Below are 16817 nucleotides of genomic sequence, written 5' to 3'. Positions count from 1 at the left end.
GATCTCAATAAATCGGCACTTTACATAAGATAAGGTGAACATAGAGTAGCGACCTGTGGGGATATTTAACCTTTTTTTTTTTCCTTTCAGTTGTGAACGCTGGAGTGCAGTGGTGAGATCTCATCTCACGGCAACCTCTACCTCCCAGGTTCAAGCAATTCTTGTGCCTCAGCCTCCTGAGTAGCTAGGATTACAGGCACGTGCCACCACGCCCGGCTGATTTTTGTATTTTTAGTAGAGATGGGGTTTCACCATGTTGGCCAGGCTGGTCTCGAATTCCTGACCTCAGGTGATCTACCCGCCTCGGCCTCCCAAAATGCCGAGCCAATATTTAACCTTTCATCTGAAGCGATCTGCTTAGGAACTAAAGGAAAGGCAGTTTCTTACATGACTCAGCTTTTAGCCTAATTCTTTTTCTTTTGGCGTAGTGAGTTGGGGTCCCAATTTTTTATTTTCCTTTCACGAAACTGAGGACAGAAAGGGGAAGTGGAAAGAGGGAGGAGGAGTGGGTTGTGGGAATGGCAGGAGGAAGCTGCCAAAGAAGAAAGCTTGGCCAGATTCCACCTCCCTTCTGACAGCCCCAGCGGCCTCCAGCCAGAGGGGTGGGTCCTGGCGGGAGGGAGTAGGGGGTGTAGCCAGCCCCAGGGCCGCATTGGCTGCCCAGAGGTGCCAGGGGAATAAAGCCTAGGACCGAGTAGCCCCTGGGACCATTCAGAAGACTGTCCACCCGTCCTCAGTCCCCTCTCTTCGTGAGCTATCTACTCAGTTGATCCCTCCCTCCCTCGCTGGCTTGGCTCTGTCTCTTGCTCAGACCCATCGCCTTTGCCGGGTAAGTGGCCCCATCCTCAGTCCCACCTGAGGACTGGAATGTCCCGGGCTAGCCTGTGGTTTCCCAGGGAAGAGGGAGACATAGAAAGGGTCCGTCAAGGCTGGGCATGGTGGCTGATGCCCATAATCCCAACACTTTGGAAGGCTGAGACGGGAGGGTTGCTTGAGGCCACAAGTTCAAGACTGAGCTGGGCAACAGAGTGACACCCCCCCGCCATCTCTACAAAAAAAAAAAATTTTTTTTTTTTTTTTTTTTTTTTAAAGACAGAGGTCTCACTCTGTCACCCAGGCTGAAGTGCAATGGCACAATCTGGGCTCACTGCAACCTCCACCTCCTGGGTTCAAGCAATTCTCCTGCCTCAGCCTCCCGAGTAGCTTGAACTACAGGCATGTGCCACCACACCCGGCTAATTTTTGTGTTTTTAGTAGAGATGGGGTTTCACCATGTTGGCCAGGCTGGTCTCAAACTCCTGACCTAAAAAAAGAATTTAATTAGTATAGTGTGGTGGTGCACACCTGTAGTCCCAGCTACTGGGGAGGCTGAGTTGGGAGGAGCGCTGGAGCCCAAGAGGTCGAGGCTGCAGTGAGCAATGATTGTGCCCCTGCACTCCAGCCTGGGTGACACAGCAAGACCTTGTCTCAAATTTTTAAAAAAGAGTCAGTTGGGCCTAAACACTGAGTTTGTGTCCAGTTCTGTGCCTCAGCTTCCACATCTGTAGAATAGGGATGAGCGTAGCGCCTTCCTCCTCAGGTGGTTGTGAGGGTGAAAGGATGACCTGCACTTAAGGTGTCCAGCCCAGATTTCATAATAGTTCATACCGACTGAGCGCTTACTGTGAACCAAGGGAGAGGGAAGGCGGCTTCTGACTGCCAAAGTCGAGTGGGCAGACAGCGGCTTCAGGGCTCCCTCCCTCCTCCTCCCCGGGCACAACCTCTTCTGAAGTCTTGCGATCCTTGGGGCAGGGATCCTTGGGGCAGGCTGGATGCAGTTAACGGATGCTCACTTCACCGAAAGCCGTGGCAGAGAAGGGGCTGCCTGCAGAGGGAGCCCTGTCCTTTTACCTGAAGGCATCCCATGGCACCGCCTGGGACAAACGGCAAGAGAGGCGCCCCAAACCCACCTGAAAAGGGTCTCTGTGGCCGGCTCCTCTGACTCCCACCCCGTTGTCCCTGAGGCCAGGCCTTGGTGACCTACACCGGCCTTTAATGTCAAGTCAGTCAGAACTGGGTGCAGTGGCTCACATCTGTAATCCCAGCACTTTGGGAGGCCAAGGCAGGCAGATCACTTGAGGTCAGGAGTTCGAGACCAGCCTGCCCAATACGGTGAAACCCTGTCTCCACTAAAAATGCAAAAATTATTCGGGTGTGGTGGTGCACATCTGTGATCCCAGCTACTAGGGAGGCTGAGGCAGGAAAATCGCTGGAACCCAGAAGGCGGAGGTTGCAGTGAGCCGAGATTGTGCCGCTGCACTCCAGCCTGGGTGACAGAGGGAGATTCTCTAAAAATAACTAAATAAAAACCGGGATCCCATTGTTTGGGGATTAACCTCCAGGAGCTGAAAGTTCATGCCGATTTGGGGACGTCCTGTTTTGAAGTTTGCCCCAGTCTCTGATTTTTATTCAAGAGATCCAGCAGAGAGAGGGTGTCTATTCAAGTTCCCCTCCCAGGCCCCGAATGTCAGTTAATTCAGACAGACAAGGGGTGACCCCTAAATAAGGGGATCCTAAGGCTGGTGGGGCAATTGGAATCCCCACCCCTCATTCTCCCTCTGACCAAGGGATGTCTGGCTCATTCTGGGAGGAGGGGATGGATGTCCAAACTAGGAGTGCCCAGGACAGGGGGCTGGACCAGGTGGCATTGGAGATGGGTCTCTGGCTAGCCACCCTTGCCTGGCCTTCTGGGATGGTGGAGGGAGGGGGAACCAGAGAGCCCCTCGGCCATTGTTGCTAATCTCTTCTGGCCCGGCCCAAGTTGAGGAGAATCAAATCCACCCTGAGACTCTCAGCGGAAGGCGGGGGAGATGGGAAGGCTGGGTGGGTGGACGTGGCCGTGGCTAGACCTCGGGCCACCCCAGCTGCTTCATCCCCCAGAGCCCATCCAGAAGTGGGAGCCTGAGCCACACCCATGGGTCGCAGAGAGAGCCTGAGCCCTGGAGCCAACTGCCCGAGTTCAAATCCTGCCTCCCTGCCTCACTCACAGTGTGACTTTGGGCAAATTATGTTAATATTCCGCTTCCTGTTGCTGTGTACAAAACTATCCCAAAATGTAACTTAAAACAACAGCAAGCCGGGTGCTGTGGCTCATGCCTGTAATCCCAACAGTTTGGGAGGCCGAGGTGGGCAGAACGCTTGAGGCCCGGAGTTGGAGACCAGCCTGGCCAACACAGCAAAACCCCATCTCCACTGGAATAAATGAATGAATAAATAAATAAATAAATAAAATTTAAAAGCTAAGTGACTAGTCACTGCTATAATAATCATGACAAAATTAATAATTATGAAAGAGCTTTTCCTAACTGAATATTGGGCTTCCCAAAAGTTAGGTTTTTTTTGTTTTTTTTAAATAAATATTTATTGAACATCTACTATGAGTCAGGCATTCTGCTGGGTCCTGGGATCGTCCATTTAAGCCAAGATACTTGGAACTGCATGTCAGAAGAGCCAACTGTCAGGTTGTCTTTGTTTGTTTGTTTGTTTGTTTCTTTGAGACACAGTCTTAATCTGTAGCCCAGGCTGGAGTGCAGTGGCGCAATCTCGGCTCACTGCAAGCTCCGCCTCCCGGGTTCACACCATTCTCCTGCCTCATCCTCCCGAGTAGCTGGGACTACAGGCACCAGCCCCCACGCCCAGCTAATTTTTTGTATTTAGTAGAGACGGGGTTTCACTGTGTTAGCCAGGATGGTCTCGATCTCCTGACCCCGTGATCCAACCGCCTCGTCCTCCCAAAGTGCTGGGATTACAGGTGTGAGTCACCGTGCCTGGCCCAGGTTTTTTTAAAATATATGCATTTAAGTAAGTAATAGAGGCACATGGTGAAACATCCAAACTGTGCAAAAGGTGGGTGCTACGATCCCGAGGGCCAGCTCTTCTCAGAGGCCCCACCCTGGCCAGCCTGTCATGCATGTTTCCTGAGATGCTCTGTGCAAACGGAAACATGTGGACAAAAAAAAAAAAATTCAAATAAAAAAATTTTAAAAAAAAGAAACATGGACTATATGTGCATGTGTGGATGGATCGTGTGTGGGGGTGGATTGTGTGTGTGTGTGGATGGAGTATGTGTGTGTGGATGGATTATCTGTGTGTGGGGGTGTCCCTGAATTTTTTGCATAGATAGATAGACTTTTTTTTTTTTTCTTCTGAGACGCAGTCTCACTCTGTTGCCCAGGCTGGAGTGCAGTGGCTCGATCTTGGCTCATTACAACCTCCACCTCCCAGGTTCAAGTGATGTTCCTGCCTCAGCCTCCTGAGTAGCTGAGATTACAGGTGACTGCTACCATGCCTGGCTAATTCTCTTTTTTCTTCTTCTTCTTCTTTTTTTTTTTTTCAAGACAGAGTCTTGCTCTGTCACCCAAGCAGGAGTGCAATGGCGCGATCTCGCTCACTGCAACCTCCGCCTCCTGGGTTCAAGTGATTCTCCTGCCTCAGCCTCCTAAGTAGCTGGGGTTACAGGCTTGCGCCACCACGCCCAGCTAATTTTTTGTATTTTTAGTAGAGACAGGGTTTCACCATGTTGGCCAGGCTGGTCTCGAACTTCTGACCTTGTGATCCACCAGCCTTGGCCTCCCAAAGTGCTGGGATTACACGCATAAGCCACTGTGCCCGGATTCACCTCATGCATTTTGAAAGCTCCAAGGTTTGAGTGTTCTCTCTTCAGCCTCCCAGCAAATGTGTGAGAGGTCAGGAGTGGAGGGTGATCCCTGATAGAGCTGAGGCGGAGGCGTGATTACCTGTCTGATGTCACATGGCGAGTAGGTGGCCCACTTGCAATTAGAGCCCAGGTCTCCAGGATGCTGTCTCATCTGAGGCCTTGCTTGGCTTGCTGGGAAGTGAAGGAAGGGGTCACTCTGGCAGTGCTGGCACCAGAGCTAGCTCTCCTAACCCTCTGGGTTTCCTTCCTTTCTCCCAGCAATGATGTCCGGAGAACCCCTGCATGTGAAGACCCCCATCCGTGACAGCATGGCCCTGTCCAAAATGGCCGGCACCAGCGTCTACCTCAAGATGGACAGTGCCCAGCCCTCCGGCTCCTTCAAGATCCGGGGCATTGGGCACTTCTGCAAGAGGGTACGGGACTGGGTCAGCATCATCCGGGCAGGGGTGGCAGGTCCTCCTTCCTCGACGGGGGAGGGCCAGTGCTGTGTGAAATTAAAGGCGTTGTGGGATAAGCCTGCTGACTCCCCACAAGGACTGAGCGTCCACCATCAGGGCTTCCTCTGGTTGAGGGGTGCCCCTCCAGGAGGGTCCCTTGGGACTGATCCCAGCGCCATCAGTCACCTGTTTTCCTCCACCCTTTCCTGAACCAGTCTCTTTGGAGACAGGAGGTGCAGTCTCAGACAAGGGTAGAACAAATTCTGAGTGAAGGAAACATCCGTGTCCACTGGAACCCTGGCAGGTATTCCAGGTGGGGAGGAAGAGCACAGGCAATGACTGGGAGGTGGGCCTGAGTGCCTCTCCTGTTGTCTCCACAGTGGGCCAAGCAAGGCTGTGCACATTTTGTCTGCTCCTCGGGTAAGTGACCTGCTTCCCCATCCTGTCCTCTGCTGTGTGTCCTGGGATCAGACACTCCGCTTCTCTGAGCCCTGCTTTTCCCAGCAATGTGCCACTGAAAACAATGGCAGCTGCCACCAATTTGGAATTCCAGAGGGAGACCAGCAGTCGCCCAGGGTGGGGAGGTAAGGGGGGTACTCCAGAGCCCCCAGTAGAGGGTAAGCAGTCCTGCCTGGGCTCCCAGATGCTCCCGCACTGACATGCTCTCCACCCCCGACCCTGGCAGCGGGCAACGCAGGCATGGCGGCTGCATATGCGGCCAGGAAACTCGGCATCCCCGCCACCATCGTCGTGCCCAGCACCACACCTGCTCTCACCATTGAGCGCCTCAAGAATGAAGGTGCCACGGTCAAGGTGGTGGGTGAGGTGAGTGCCGACCCAGGGCAGGGCAGAGAGAGGGCGCCTGGTGGCTGGACAGGGTGCCCCCTGTGCCTCACCCCCTCTATCTCCCCTGCGGCCTTGCAGTTATTGGATGAAGCCTTCGAGCTGGCCAAGGCCCTAGCGAAGAACAACCCGGGCTGGGTCTACATTCCCCCCTTTGATGACCCCCTCATCTGGTATGTGGAGTTCAAGATCACTCGGTGGGGGTGGCAGCCACTGCCCTATATCACTGGGCAGGCATTGCTATGATGCACATCATCACGTCCTCATGCCCAGCAGCTGCACATGTGTGCGCACACCACCATGTAGAAGCACACTTGGGCGGGGCACAGTGGCTCACGCCTGTAATCCCAACACTTTGGGAGGCCAAGGTGGTCAGGAGTTTGAGACCAGTCTGACCAACATGGTGAAACCCCATCTCTACTAAAAATACAAAAATTACCTGGGTGTGGTGACACATGCCTGTAATCCCAGCTCCTAGGGAGGCTGAGGCAGGAGAATCGCTTGAACCCGGGAGGTGGAGGTTGCAGTGAGCCAAGATCGTGCCACTGTACTCCAGCCTGGGCAAGAGAGTAAGACTCCATCTCAAAAAAAAAAAAAAAAAAAGAAAGAAGAAACACACGTTACACCCAGGTGCAGCAGCAGGTGCACACACGTCACCAAATGCCCATTATCCACGGCTGCACACGCAACACACCCAAGGCTGAACATGCAAGCACACAGATGCCCAAGTGTCTGCAGTTGAGTCCTCCTGGAAGCAGACTTGGGGACTAAGCTTTCAGGGAAAGAAGTTTATTTGGGAGGCGATTCAGTGGGGGAGTGGGGAAGTGAGCCAGTGAAGGAAGGGGGCTTGATTTTTTCTTTTTTCTTTTTCTATCATCCAGTCCAAAATGTCAGGAAGGGGGCTTTCAAGGGCAGGTGGCTGCTGTGGGTGGCTGGAGCTTAATCCCTTGGGGACCCTGGGATCCAGTATAGAAGGCGCACCGCAGTTTCCCGCCCCCTGGGAGAAGGAGCAGGGGAGTTTATACGCCGACTCGTAGCCGTTGGTTGAGGGCTGCCTTAAGGGGCTGCCATCCCCTGACTGTGTTTGCAGGTAGCTCAGGTGGCCAGAGAAGGTCCTCAGGTAGAGACACAGATGCTGGCAGCTGGAAGCCGAGATGGGTGTGGGGAGGGAACTAGCTCCAGGCCCCATCAGCTGGGATGAGGCCCACGCAAACCTGAGCTGGTGTCTCCAGGAAGCCTAGCCCTGACCCACCACACCCTCTCCCCACCCTCCAGGGAAGGCCACGCTTCCATCGTGAAAGAGCTGAAGGAGGCACTGTGGGAAAAGCCGGGGGCCATCGCGCTATCAGTGGGCGGCGGGGGCCTGCTGTGTGGAGTGGTCCAGGGGCTGCAGGAGGTGGGCTGGGGGGACGTGCCTGTCATCGCCATGGAGACTTTTGGTGCCCACAGCTTCCACGCTGCCACCACGGCAGGCAAGCTCGTCTCCCTTCCCAAGATCACCAGGTGAGCAGCTGGGGTGCCTCCCTCGGGTGTCCAGCAAGCACTGGGGAGTCCCCCTTAGGGCTGGCTTCGAGATAGATCCTGATGTCAGCCTGTTTTACAGATGAGGCAATGGAGGCTTTGATCACTTGCCCAGGGTCACATCCAGTGAGTGGTACAGCTTGGACTCAAACCCAAGTCTGTTTGACTCCAACATGTCACACTTCCTCACATGAAAAGCCTCGGATGAGGCTGGGCACAGTGACTTGTGCCTGTAATCCCAGCACTTTGGGTGGCTGAGGCAGGAAGATCACTTGAGGCCAGGAGTTCAAGACCAGCCTGAGCAACATAGAGAGATTCCCACCTCTAAAAAAAGGTTTTTGTTTTGTTTTTTTAAATTAACTGGGCATGGTAGCACACACGCATAGTCCCAGGCTAAGGTGGGAAGGATTGCTTAAGCTCAGGAGACTGAGGCTGCAGTCAGCCATGATGATGCCAGTGCACTCCAGCCTGGGTAACAGAGCAAGACCTTCTAGAAACAAAGAAAAAGAAGGAAGGGAGAGAGGGAGGGAGGGAGAGAGGGAACGAAGGAAGGAAGGAAGGAAGGAAGGAGAAAGAAAGAAAGAAAGAAAGAAAGAAAGAGAGAAAGAAAGGAAGGAAGAAAGAAAGAAAGAAAGAAAGAGAAAAAAGGAGAGAGAGAAAGAAAGAGAAAAAAGGAGAAAGAGAAAGAAAAAGAAAGAGAAAGAGAGAGAGAAAGAAAGAAAAAAGAGAAAGAGAGAAAGAAAGAAAGGAAGAAAGAAAGAAAAAGAAAGAGAAAGAAAGGAAAGGAAAGAAAGGTAAAGGAAAGGAAAGAGGGAGGAAGGAAGGAAGGGAGGAAGGGAGGGAGGGAAGGAAGGAGAAAGGAAGAGGAAAGAAAAAGAGAAAGAGAAAGAAAGAGAAAAAGGGAGAAAGAGAAAGAGAAAGAAAGAAAGAAAAAAACAAAGAAAAAGGAAGGAAGAAAGAAAGAGAAAGAGAAAGGAAAGGAAAGGAAGATAAAGGAAAGAGGGAGGGAGGGAGGAAGGAAGGAAGGAAAGAAGGAAGGAAGGAAGGAAGGTCTCATAGGAATCATTTACTGAGTCCTCTGTGGCAAGGTTTTACATACCTCATTACTTTGCCAACCATTTACCGAGCCCCTATTGTGTGTAAGACACTGGCTGATCTGGGGAGAGAGTGGTGCGTAAACACAAGTCTTGCTCCTAAGGAATTCATGTCCAAGCCCCAAACCTTTGATAGATAGCTTTTTTGTTTTTGTCTTTGTTTTTTGAGACGGAGTTTCGCTCTTGTTGCCCAAGCTGGAGTGCAATGGCACAATCTCGGCTCACTGCAACCTCTGCCTCCCGGGTTCAAGCGATTGTCCTGCCTCAGCCTCGCGAGTAGGCATCTGCCCCAACACTTGGCTAATTTTGTATTTTTAGTAGAAATGGGTTTTTACCGTGTTAGCCAGGCTAGTCTGGAACTCCTGACCTCAGGTGATCTGCCCACCTCAGCCTCCCAAAGTGCTGGGATTACAGGTGTGAGCCACCGCGCCCTGCTGGTAGATAGTATTTAATTAGGATTAGGTTTTGGCCCCATTACACAGAAGCCCCAAATAACAGTGACTTAAATGAGATTGAACTTTACCGAGAAAAGTCGGGGCCCCGGGTCCCTTGAGTTTGTTTCCCCATTATCCTTAGCACGTAGCCTTTTGGTCCAAAATGGTTGCCTGAGTGCCAGCTATCACACCCACATTCCATTTGGCAGGGATGGGGAAGCAAGGGCAGAAGGCTATGCTCCAATCTTCAAAGACAGACACAACACTTCCACTTACCTTTCATTGGCCTGAACTTAGTCACATGGCCACATCCAGCTGCAAGGGAGGCTGGGAAATGTCTTTACACCAGGTGCCCATATGTGCAGCTAGAAAAGACACTGGGGCAGACAATAGTCTCCACTACAGACAGGGAAGACTGAGTCCAGCCAGGTAAGAACTTCTTCCAGATCCCTGAGCCTGGCATATGGAGCTGCTGTGTCCCACACTGTAGGGACTGAAAACGTCATGGCTAAGCGCCTACTGTAAACCATGTGCTGCTGAGGGCTGAGGTGGCCCAGGCCCTCAAGATGCTCCTGGGGAAGGGAGAGGGGGCAGCTGAGCTGGGAATAGAGCTAGTGGTCACCCCAGGAGGCTGGGAACAGCGTCAACACATTGGTTACCAGTGCAGGTCTTGAAGTTATACAGATCCTGCTTGCAGCCCCAGCTCCAGCACTCCCTAGGTGTGTGACCTTGGGCAAGTGACTGTATACTCTCTGCCTCAGTTTCCCCTTTCCAAAATCAAGCCAATTAACAACAGCAGAATTCTTGTGTGAATTCAATAATGCTTGTGAAGTGCTTGGCACCTAACACTTTCTCAAGAAGTATTCAGGGCGCTTGTTACTATGGGGGAGGACTATTTGAGAATTCCACATAGGGCCATGGGACTCAGTACTCTCCCAGGAGGACTCCTTGGAGGAGGTGGCCTTAATCCTGAGCCTTGAAGGACACAGCAGGATGTGGGCAGGCAGAGTGGTGCTAAGCTTCATGAGGGTTAACCAGGTAGTGGTTGTAATCCAGAGCAAAAGCAGGGAGTCCTATCAGGGAACAACAAGGGTCCTCTTAGGCATTTGCTCCTGACTTAGTGTTGATCAGAATATGATGCTGTGCCGAGGCAGGAGGATCACTTGAGCGCAGGAGGATCACTTGAGCCCAGGAGTTCAAGACCAGCCTGGGGTCGGGCATGGTGGCTCATGCCTGTAATCCCACCACTTTGGAAGGCTGAGGGCGGTGGATCACCTGAGGTCAGGAATTCGAGGCCAGCCTGGTCAACATAGTGAAACCCCATCTCTACTAAAAATACAAAAATTAGCTGGGTGTGGTGGTGGGCACCTGTAGTCCCAGCTACTCGGGAGGCTGAGGCTGGAGAATTGCTTGAACCCGGGAGGCAGAGATTGCAGTGAGCCGAGATCGCACCACTGCACTCCAGCCTGGGCAACAGAGCAAGACTCTGTCTAAAAAAAAAACAACAAACAAAACAAAAAAAAACCCGCCCGGGCAACATAGTGACACTCAGTCTCAAAAAAATTAAAAATAATGATAATAAAGAATATACTATATGATGCCATTCAAACACTGCACCTTATTAGAAGACCCCACTTGGTTTGGGGATCCCTGAGGCTTTTCAGTGTTTTACAGCTGCAGAGGTGACACCTGTCCCCCTGCCCCCAGATGCATTGCCTTCTCCGTCTCACATCCATCTCCTTCTCTCCCTCCCTGCCCCCATCTCTGTCTTGTTTCCCCCACTCCCATCCTCTTCTGGGTTCCCACTTCTCTCAGTGTTGCCAAGGCCCTGGGCGTGAAGACTGTGGGGGCTCAGGCCCTGAAGCTGTTTCAGGAACACCCCATTTTCTCTGAAGTTATCTCGGACCAGGAGGCTGTGGCCGCCATTGAGAAGTTCGTGGGTATGTGCCAGGTCCTCCCATGACCTGACCTGCTGACTCAGGCGCTAAGTGGCTCTCCACTTGGTATGCCACTGGGGATCCCACTCACCCCAAATTTTCTTCACAGTTGTGTCTTCCATCTCTGCCTAGAATTTTCCATTAATAGAAGATAATACAATGCCGTGTAGAAATAGAAAAGCAAAAGCCACACATAATGGAAAAGTAAATAGAAAAGTAAGCCTGATAACCATAGCAGCAGAAAACAATAAGTGAGTATTTAAAATGTTGCTTGAGTTTCCTGGTAGCCAGGGTAAAAAAGGAAAACATGGGGCTCAGAGTTTGATTCATTCAGAGGTGAGTCTGTAACTAGGCTGGACTCTTTCTGGGTTCAGTCTAGGGCAGGGATGGCAAAAAAGAGAGAAAAAAATAGTACCATTTATGCTTCTGTACCTGCTGCACACTTGGCTAACTAACCATGGAACTCTTGCTCAGATGATGCCTCAGAATCCTTCTCAACACAGTGCTAACGCAACCACACTCATTCTATCAGTGTTAGCACTCATGATGAAACCCAGGCCCTGGCTCAGGCTTGGAAGGGCCAATTCAGGGTGATGACGCGATGTTTGGTTCAGGACCTGCGGCTGCAGCCAGGGCTGAGAGCTGATTGGCTCAGTATTCCCAAGTCCTGCCAATGGCCTGTCAGCTCCTGTGCACCCTGGGAAACTCAGGCCACGCCCCTGTCACGCCCCTTCTCTGGCAGATGATGAGAAGATCCTGGTGGAGCCCGCCTGCGGGGCAGCCCTGGCTGCCGTCTACAGCCACGTGATCCAGAAGCTCCAACTGGAAGGGAATCTCCAAACCCCGCTGCCATCCCTTGTGGTCATCGTCTGCGGGGGCAGCAACATCAGCCTGGCCCAGCTGCGAGCGCTCAAGGAACAGCTGAGCATGACAAATGGGTTGCCCAAGTGAGGACGGTCCCCTTACCGATCTGCCCTCTCCTAGCCCAAGAGACCCCTGGAGGGGCTGGAGTTTTATCCAACGCCTCGTTGTATGTTTGGTTGAGGCCTGTGGCCTGGGTGCAGGTTAACTTCTTGTTATCAGGAGCCCACTATGCAGAGGCCAAAGGTTGGCAGCCAGTGAGGCTATGAATTGGACCTTTTTGGTATCTGTGTGACTGCTCTGTGCCCATCCTTAGCCAACCTGCTGGCGTGACAAGTGCCGACAAGTAACACACCAGGTACCCAGAGCAGGGTGGATGGGAGAGACCTGAATCACAGCAGTGAGGAATTCCTCGAAGCTGTGACCTCGCCCCAGAACTTGTTCCCAGGGAAGGTAAACAGGTCCACCATCCAGGGTTGAGGAACCATCTCAGCCATCCTCCCAGGAAGCCCACCCCTGATCCTTACTAATTTTTCTAATGTGCAAACTTTTTCATTGAAAAATAAAATATATTTATGAAACAAAGATCCTGTGCATTTCCCCATCATCAGCTGTCTTCCTTCCCGCTTTCCTTCCACCCCAAGTCTGCTCTCAGCCCCAGCTCTCAACTGGGGCCACAGAGTGAGGCCAGGAGCCTGACTCCAGCTGGTCTTGCATGCCAGGACGGGGCATCCCTACACCACAGGAAGAAGGTGGCAAAACAAGAGGGACTTGGGGTGGGACAAAGGCTGCCTCCGCTGAAGGCAGAAGCAGCTGGGGAGGCCAACTTCATATCACCAGGAGTTCAAGACCAGACTGGTTGGCATAGTGAGACTCTGTCTCTACAAAAAGGAAAAATAACTTGAACCCAGGAGGCAGAGGTTGCAGTGAGCCGGGATTGCGCCACTACACTCCAGTCTGGCGACAGAGCGAGACTCCGTCTCAAAAAAAAAAAAAAAAAAATAAATAAATAAATAAATAAATAAATACATAGGAAAATAAGATAAAACCACAAGTCAATTCCCAACCCCAGACCCCAACCTTGCTTTATTTTCTCCACGTGTTTACCAGCACTGACACACTGCATATTTCATTTATTTTGCTTACTATCTAGTCAATGTAAACTTCACAAGAGCAGAAACGCTTCTGTCCCTTTTGTTATAAAGTATCCCCGGGACCTTATAACAGTGCCTGGCATGTACTAGGGGTTCAATAAGTGTTTGCTAATAAAGAGATGCTGAGTGCATGAGGCCCCGTGTGGGCTGCATCACATCCCCCAGGGAAACGCTGCTCACACCATTACCCCATTTCACAGATGAGGTAATCGAGGCTCAGAGAGGTTGAGTCCATAGCTAGCTAGTAAGAGGTGGAGACAGAACTGAAACCCAGGTCTCTGACTCCAGGGCTGTGTGCTTTCCTCTCTCCAAGCACACAGCACTGGGAGAGTCTTGTCTCCAAGGCAGGCTGCATGAGATCAGACAGGGAGAGAGCCTTTTTTTTGTGTCTGTCTGTACACCACAATATGGCTTAGGAAGGTCTTGGTGGTTAACAAGGCTCCCAAATAGGACCCAGAACACAGGTGCTCAATAAACATCTGGATGAATGGATGGATGGATGGATATGAATGAATGGATGGCTGATGGATAGAAAATAGATAAATATGGATGAATGGGTGGATATTAATGAATCTGCACAGATGCGTGTGTGGATGGATGGGTGATAAATGAATAGGTAGGTGGATGGATGGGTGGGTGGGTAGATGGATGGATGGATGGATAGATGGATGGATGAGTGGGTGGATGGATGGGTAGATGGGTGATAAATGGATAGGTGGATGGATGAGTGAATGGGTGGATGGGTAGATGGATGGAAATGAACAGATGGAAATGGTTGGATGGGTGGATAAATGGTTGGAAGGATGGATGGATGGGTGAGTGGGTGGATGGATGATAAATGGATAGGTAGGTGGATGGATAAGTGAATTGGTGGATGGGTAGATGGACAGAAAATGAACAGATAGAAATAGTTGGATGGGTGGATAAATGGTTGGAAGGTTGGATGGATGGGTGACTGGGTGGATGGATGATAAATGGATAGGTAGGTGGATGGATGAATGGGTGGATGGGTAGATGGATGGAAAATAAACAGATGGAAATGGTTGGACGGATGGATAAATGGATGGAAGGATGGATGGATGGGTAGATGGGTGATAAATGGATAGGTAGGTGGATGGAGGAGCAAATGGGTGGATGGGTAGATGGATGGAAAATGAACAGATGAAAATGGTTGGATTGATGGTTGGATGGGTGATTGGATGGATGGATGGTTGGATGGGTGACAAATAGGTAGGTGGATGGGTGGATAGGTGAGTGGGTAGATGATTGGGTGGGTAGATGGATGGATGGATAGGTAGTTGGATGGGTGGGTGGATGAATGGGTGGGTAGATAAATGGGTAGGTGGATGGGTGATAAATAGATAGGTAAGAACTTCGTAAGCCATGCTGTGGTGTACAGACCAATACAAAAAAGGATCCCTCCCTGTCTCATCTCATAGGTGGATGGATGAGTCAATGGCTGGATGAGTAAATGGGTGGGTGGGTAAGTGGATGGAAAATGGACAGATGAGGCCAGGCGCGCAGGGGCTCACATCTGTAATCTAAGCACTTTGGGAGGCTGAGATGGGCAGATCACTTGAGGCCAGGAGTTCGAGACCAGCTGGCCAACATGGTGAAACCCCGTCTCTATTAAAAATACAAAATTAGCCAGGCATGGTGGCTCATGCCTGTAACCCCAGCTACTCAGGAAGCTAAGGCAGGAGAATCGCCTGAACACGGGAAGCAGAGGTTGCAGTGAGCAGAGACTGTGCCATTGCACTCCAGCCTGGGCAACAGAGTGAAACTCCCGCTCAGGAAAAAAAAAAAAAAGAAGAAAGAAAGAAAGAAAATGGACAGATGGAGATGGCTGAATGGTTGGATGGGTGGTTGGATGGGTGGGTGGATGAATGATAAATGGATAGGTGGATGGATGGATGGAAGATGGATGGGTGGGTGGGAGGCTGTGCAGATGGATGATGGGTGAGTATGTTGGCAGATGAATGAATGGACAGAAGGACAGACAGAGGGCTGCACAGGAGGCTGCATGGGGGATGGCGCAGAACCCAAACCTGAGAGGAGAAAAGGCGCTGACCCCGCGTTCCCTGCCACCCCAAGAAGCACAGCATGGGACCACAGCCACTCTTGTTTAATGGTGGCACAGCCTGCAGTCTGGTTCCTCCATCAGGGCACTGTGGGTATGGCCCTGAGGTGAGGGGCAGGCCTGGGGTGGGGTGGGGTGGGGCCTGAGGCTGAAGCGTCGGGGCTGACCCTCTGCCTGACATGGAGAGAGGACATTCAGAACCCTCCAGCCACAGATGGCCAGAAACTTTGGTTTGTGTTTGTTTTCAAGTTTCTGTCCTCAAGGAAGCTGCCCAGAAAGGGAGACGAGGGGACTGCTTCCTGAGGGAGCAGAGGGGCCAGAGCTGGGAGGAGCAATGCCAGCTGGAGACAACGCCCAGACAAAGCTCACCAGCTCCAGGGCCACCCATGGGAATGCAGCTGGGAGAAGGTTGCTGGAACAGCCTCCTCCCACCCCATGGAAGCCCCACAGTCTGACCCCAGGACCTTCCCAAGCCCTCAGGAAGGAGAAGCACGAGGAAGGGGCCCCAGAGGTGGGAATGAGATCGAGAGAGCAGCAGCAGGAAATAGAGAGAAACAGAGAGCGGGAGATTTAGGGCAGGGCAGAAGAGACGCCACGGTGCCCACCCACCTCAGGGGAGACAGAGGGTCAGTTCTGAGCCCCATCAAGCTCGTGCCCCACCCTAGGAGATGACTCAGACCCCAGATCAGAGAACAAAGCCCCCAGAAGGGGCTGGAGTTGGAGGTCCAGTGGTCTTGGGACGGGGGTGACCCTGCCGAGGGTCAGCAGGGGCGAAAGCAGCAGAGCAGGGACACAGCCTCAGTCCCACGAAACCTTGACAGGCGCGAACTTCCAGAGGTCTGGCTGGCCCATGTGCAGCAGGCCACTGAAGGGCGAGGTGCTCCACTGGAACGGGGGCACCTGGTCCCACGTGGGACCGCTGGCCGCCAGCAGGCTCAGGATCCTGGCCAGCGACATGCTGGTCACCTGGGGACAGGGCAGAGCCGCAGCTGAGCAGGGGTCCTGGCCTGCCCCAATCCAGGCACCCAGACTCCCACTCTGACCCTGACCCCAGAGCCCAATTCTGAACTGTCACTTTTTTTTTTTGAGTCTCTGCTCTGTCACCCAGGCTGGAGTGCAGTGACGTGATCTCGGCTCACTGCAACCTCTGCCTCCGGGGTTCAAGCAATTCTCATGCCTCAGCCTCCTGAGTAGCTGGGATTACAGACGCCCGCCACCACGCCTAGCTAATTTTTGTATTATTAGTAGAGACGGGTTTTCACCATGTTGGCCAGGCTGGTCTCAAACTCCTGACCTCAAGTGATCTGCCCACCTGGGCCTCCCAAAGTGCTGGGATTACAGGCGTGAGCCACCATGCCCAGCCCATACCATCACCTTTACTGTGACCCCAACCACAGCCCAATTCCGACTGTGATTCCTGCCCCGCCATCAGCTTTGCCCCAACCTGTCCCCTCCCCCAGGCTGGTGATGGTGACTTCCCCCACCCACAGCTCTCAGGCCCTAGGGAGGAGGCAGCACCTTCACGTCGATACCCCCATGGGAGCGCTGATGCAGGGCCTGGAAGGGGTAGGAGCCATTGGCCGGGTTGAGGTCGGAGCGGGCGGAGATAGCATTCTCCCCATTGGGCTGGGGGTCGCAGGCTTTGCACAGTGACAGGGGGTCATGGAGGAAGTCATTGTACCTGGATGGGGAAAAGGACGGAACATCAGTCATCCCAGAGGCTAAGACGGCGGCCAAAATCCTCACAGGCAGCCCTGTTA

At 52.3% G+C, this 16817-nt stretch overlaps 2 protein-coding genes across 4 annotated transcripts in view; one reads left to right on the top strand and one right to left on the bottom strand.

Moving 5' to 3' along the window:
* Positions 1–667: 667 nt before the first annotated feature.
* Positions 668–12408, top strand: SDS (serine dehydratase). 2 transcript variants are annotated; one of them, XM_054443786.1, is made up of 9 exons: positions 668–829; positions 4214–4311; positions 4955–5109; positions 5514–5553; positions 5819–5958; positions 6058–6149; positions 7252–7479; positions 10841–10965; positions 11705–12395. In XM_054443786.1, the coding sequence occupies exons 3-9, from the start codon at positions 4957–4959 to the stop codon at positions 11911–11913; spliced, it is 987 nt and encodes a 328-aa protein (XP_054299761.1). In that variant the 5' UTR covers positions 668–829; positions 4214–4311; positions 4955–4956; the 3' UTR covers positions 11914–12395. The 2 variants fall into 2 exon arrangements, with proteins under 2 accessions (XP_054299761.1, XP_054299760.1); XM_054443785.1 differs by lacking the exon at positions 4214–4311 and having other exon boundaries at positions 11705–12408.
* A 531-nt stretch (positions 12409–12939) lies between these two features.
* The window catches only part of PLBD2 (phospholipase B domain containing 2), a 32366-nt gene continuing 28488 nt past the window's right edge, over positions 12940–16817 (bottom strand). Inside the window, exons 11-12 of one of the 2 annotated variants that reach the window (XM_054443782.2) lie at positions 16576–16738; positions 12940–16023 (exon numbers count right to left, since the gene is read on the bottom strand). In XM_054443782.2, the coding sequence (XP_054299757.1) occupies positions 15856–16023; positions 16576–16738 (331 nt within the window). In that variant the 3' untranslated portion in view covers positions 12940–15855. The remainder of the gene's footprint in view (positions 16024–16575; positions 16739–16817) is intronic. The other variant, XM_063646753.1, reaches the window with a different exon arrangement.

The sequence above is a fragment of the Pongo pygmaeus genome, chromosome 10, assembly GCF_028885625.2.
Source record: "Pongo pygmaeus isolate AG05252 chromosome 10, NHGRI_mPonPyg2-v2.0_pri, whole genome shotgun sequence".
NCBI lineage: Eukaryota > Metazoa > Chordata > Mammalia > Primates > Hominidae > Pongo > Pongo pygmaeus.
The sequence above is the reverse complement of the archived record's forward strand: the minus strand, read 5'-3'. Positions and strand labels throughout refer to the sequence as shown.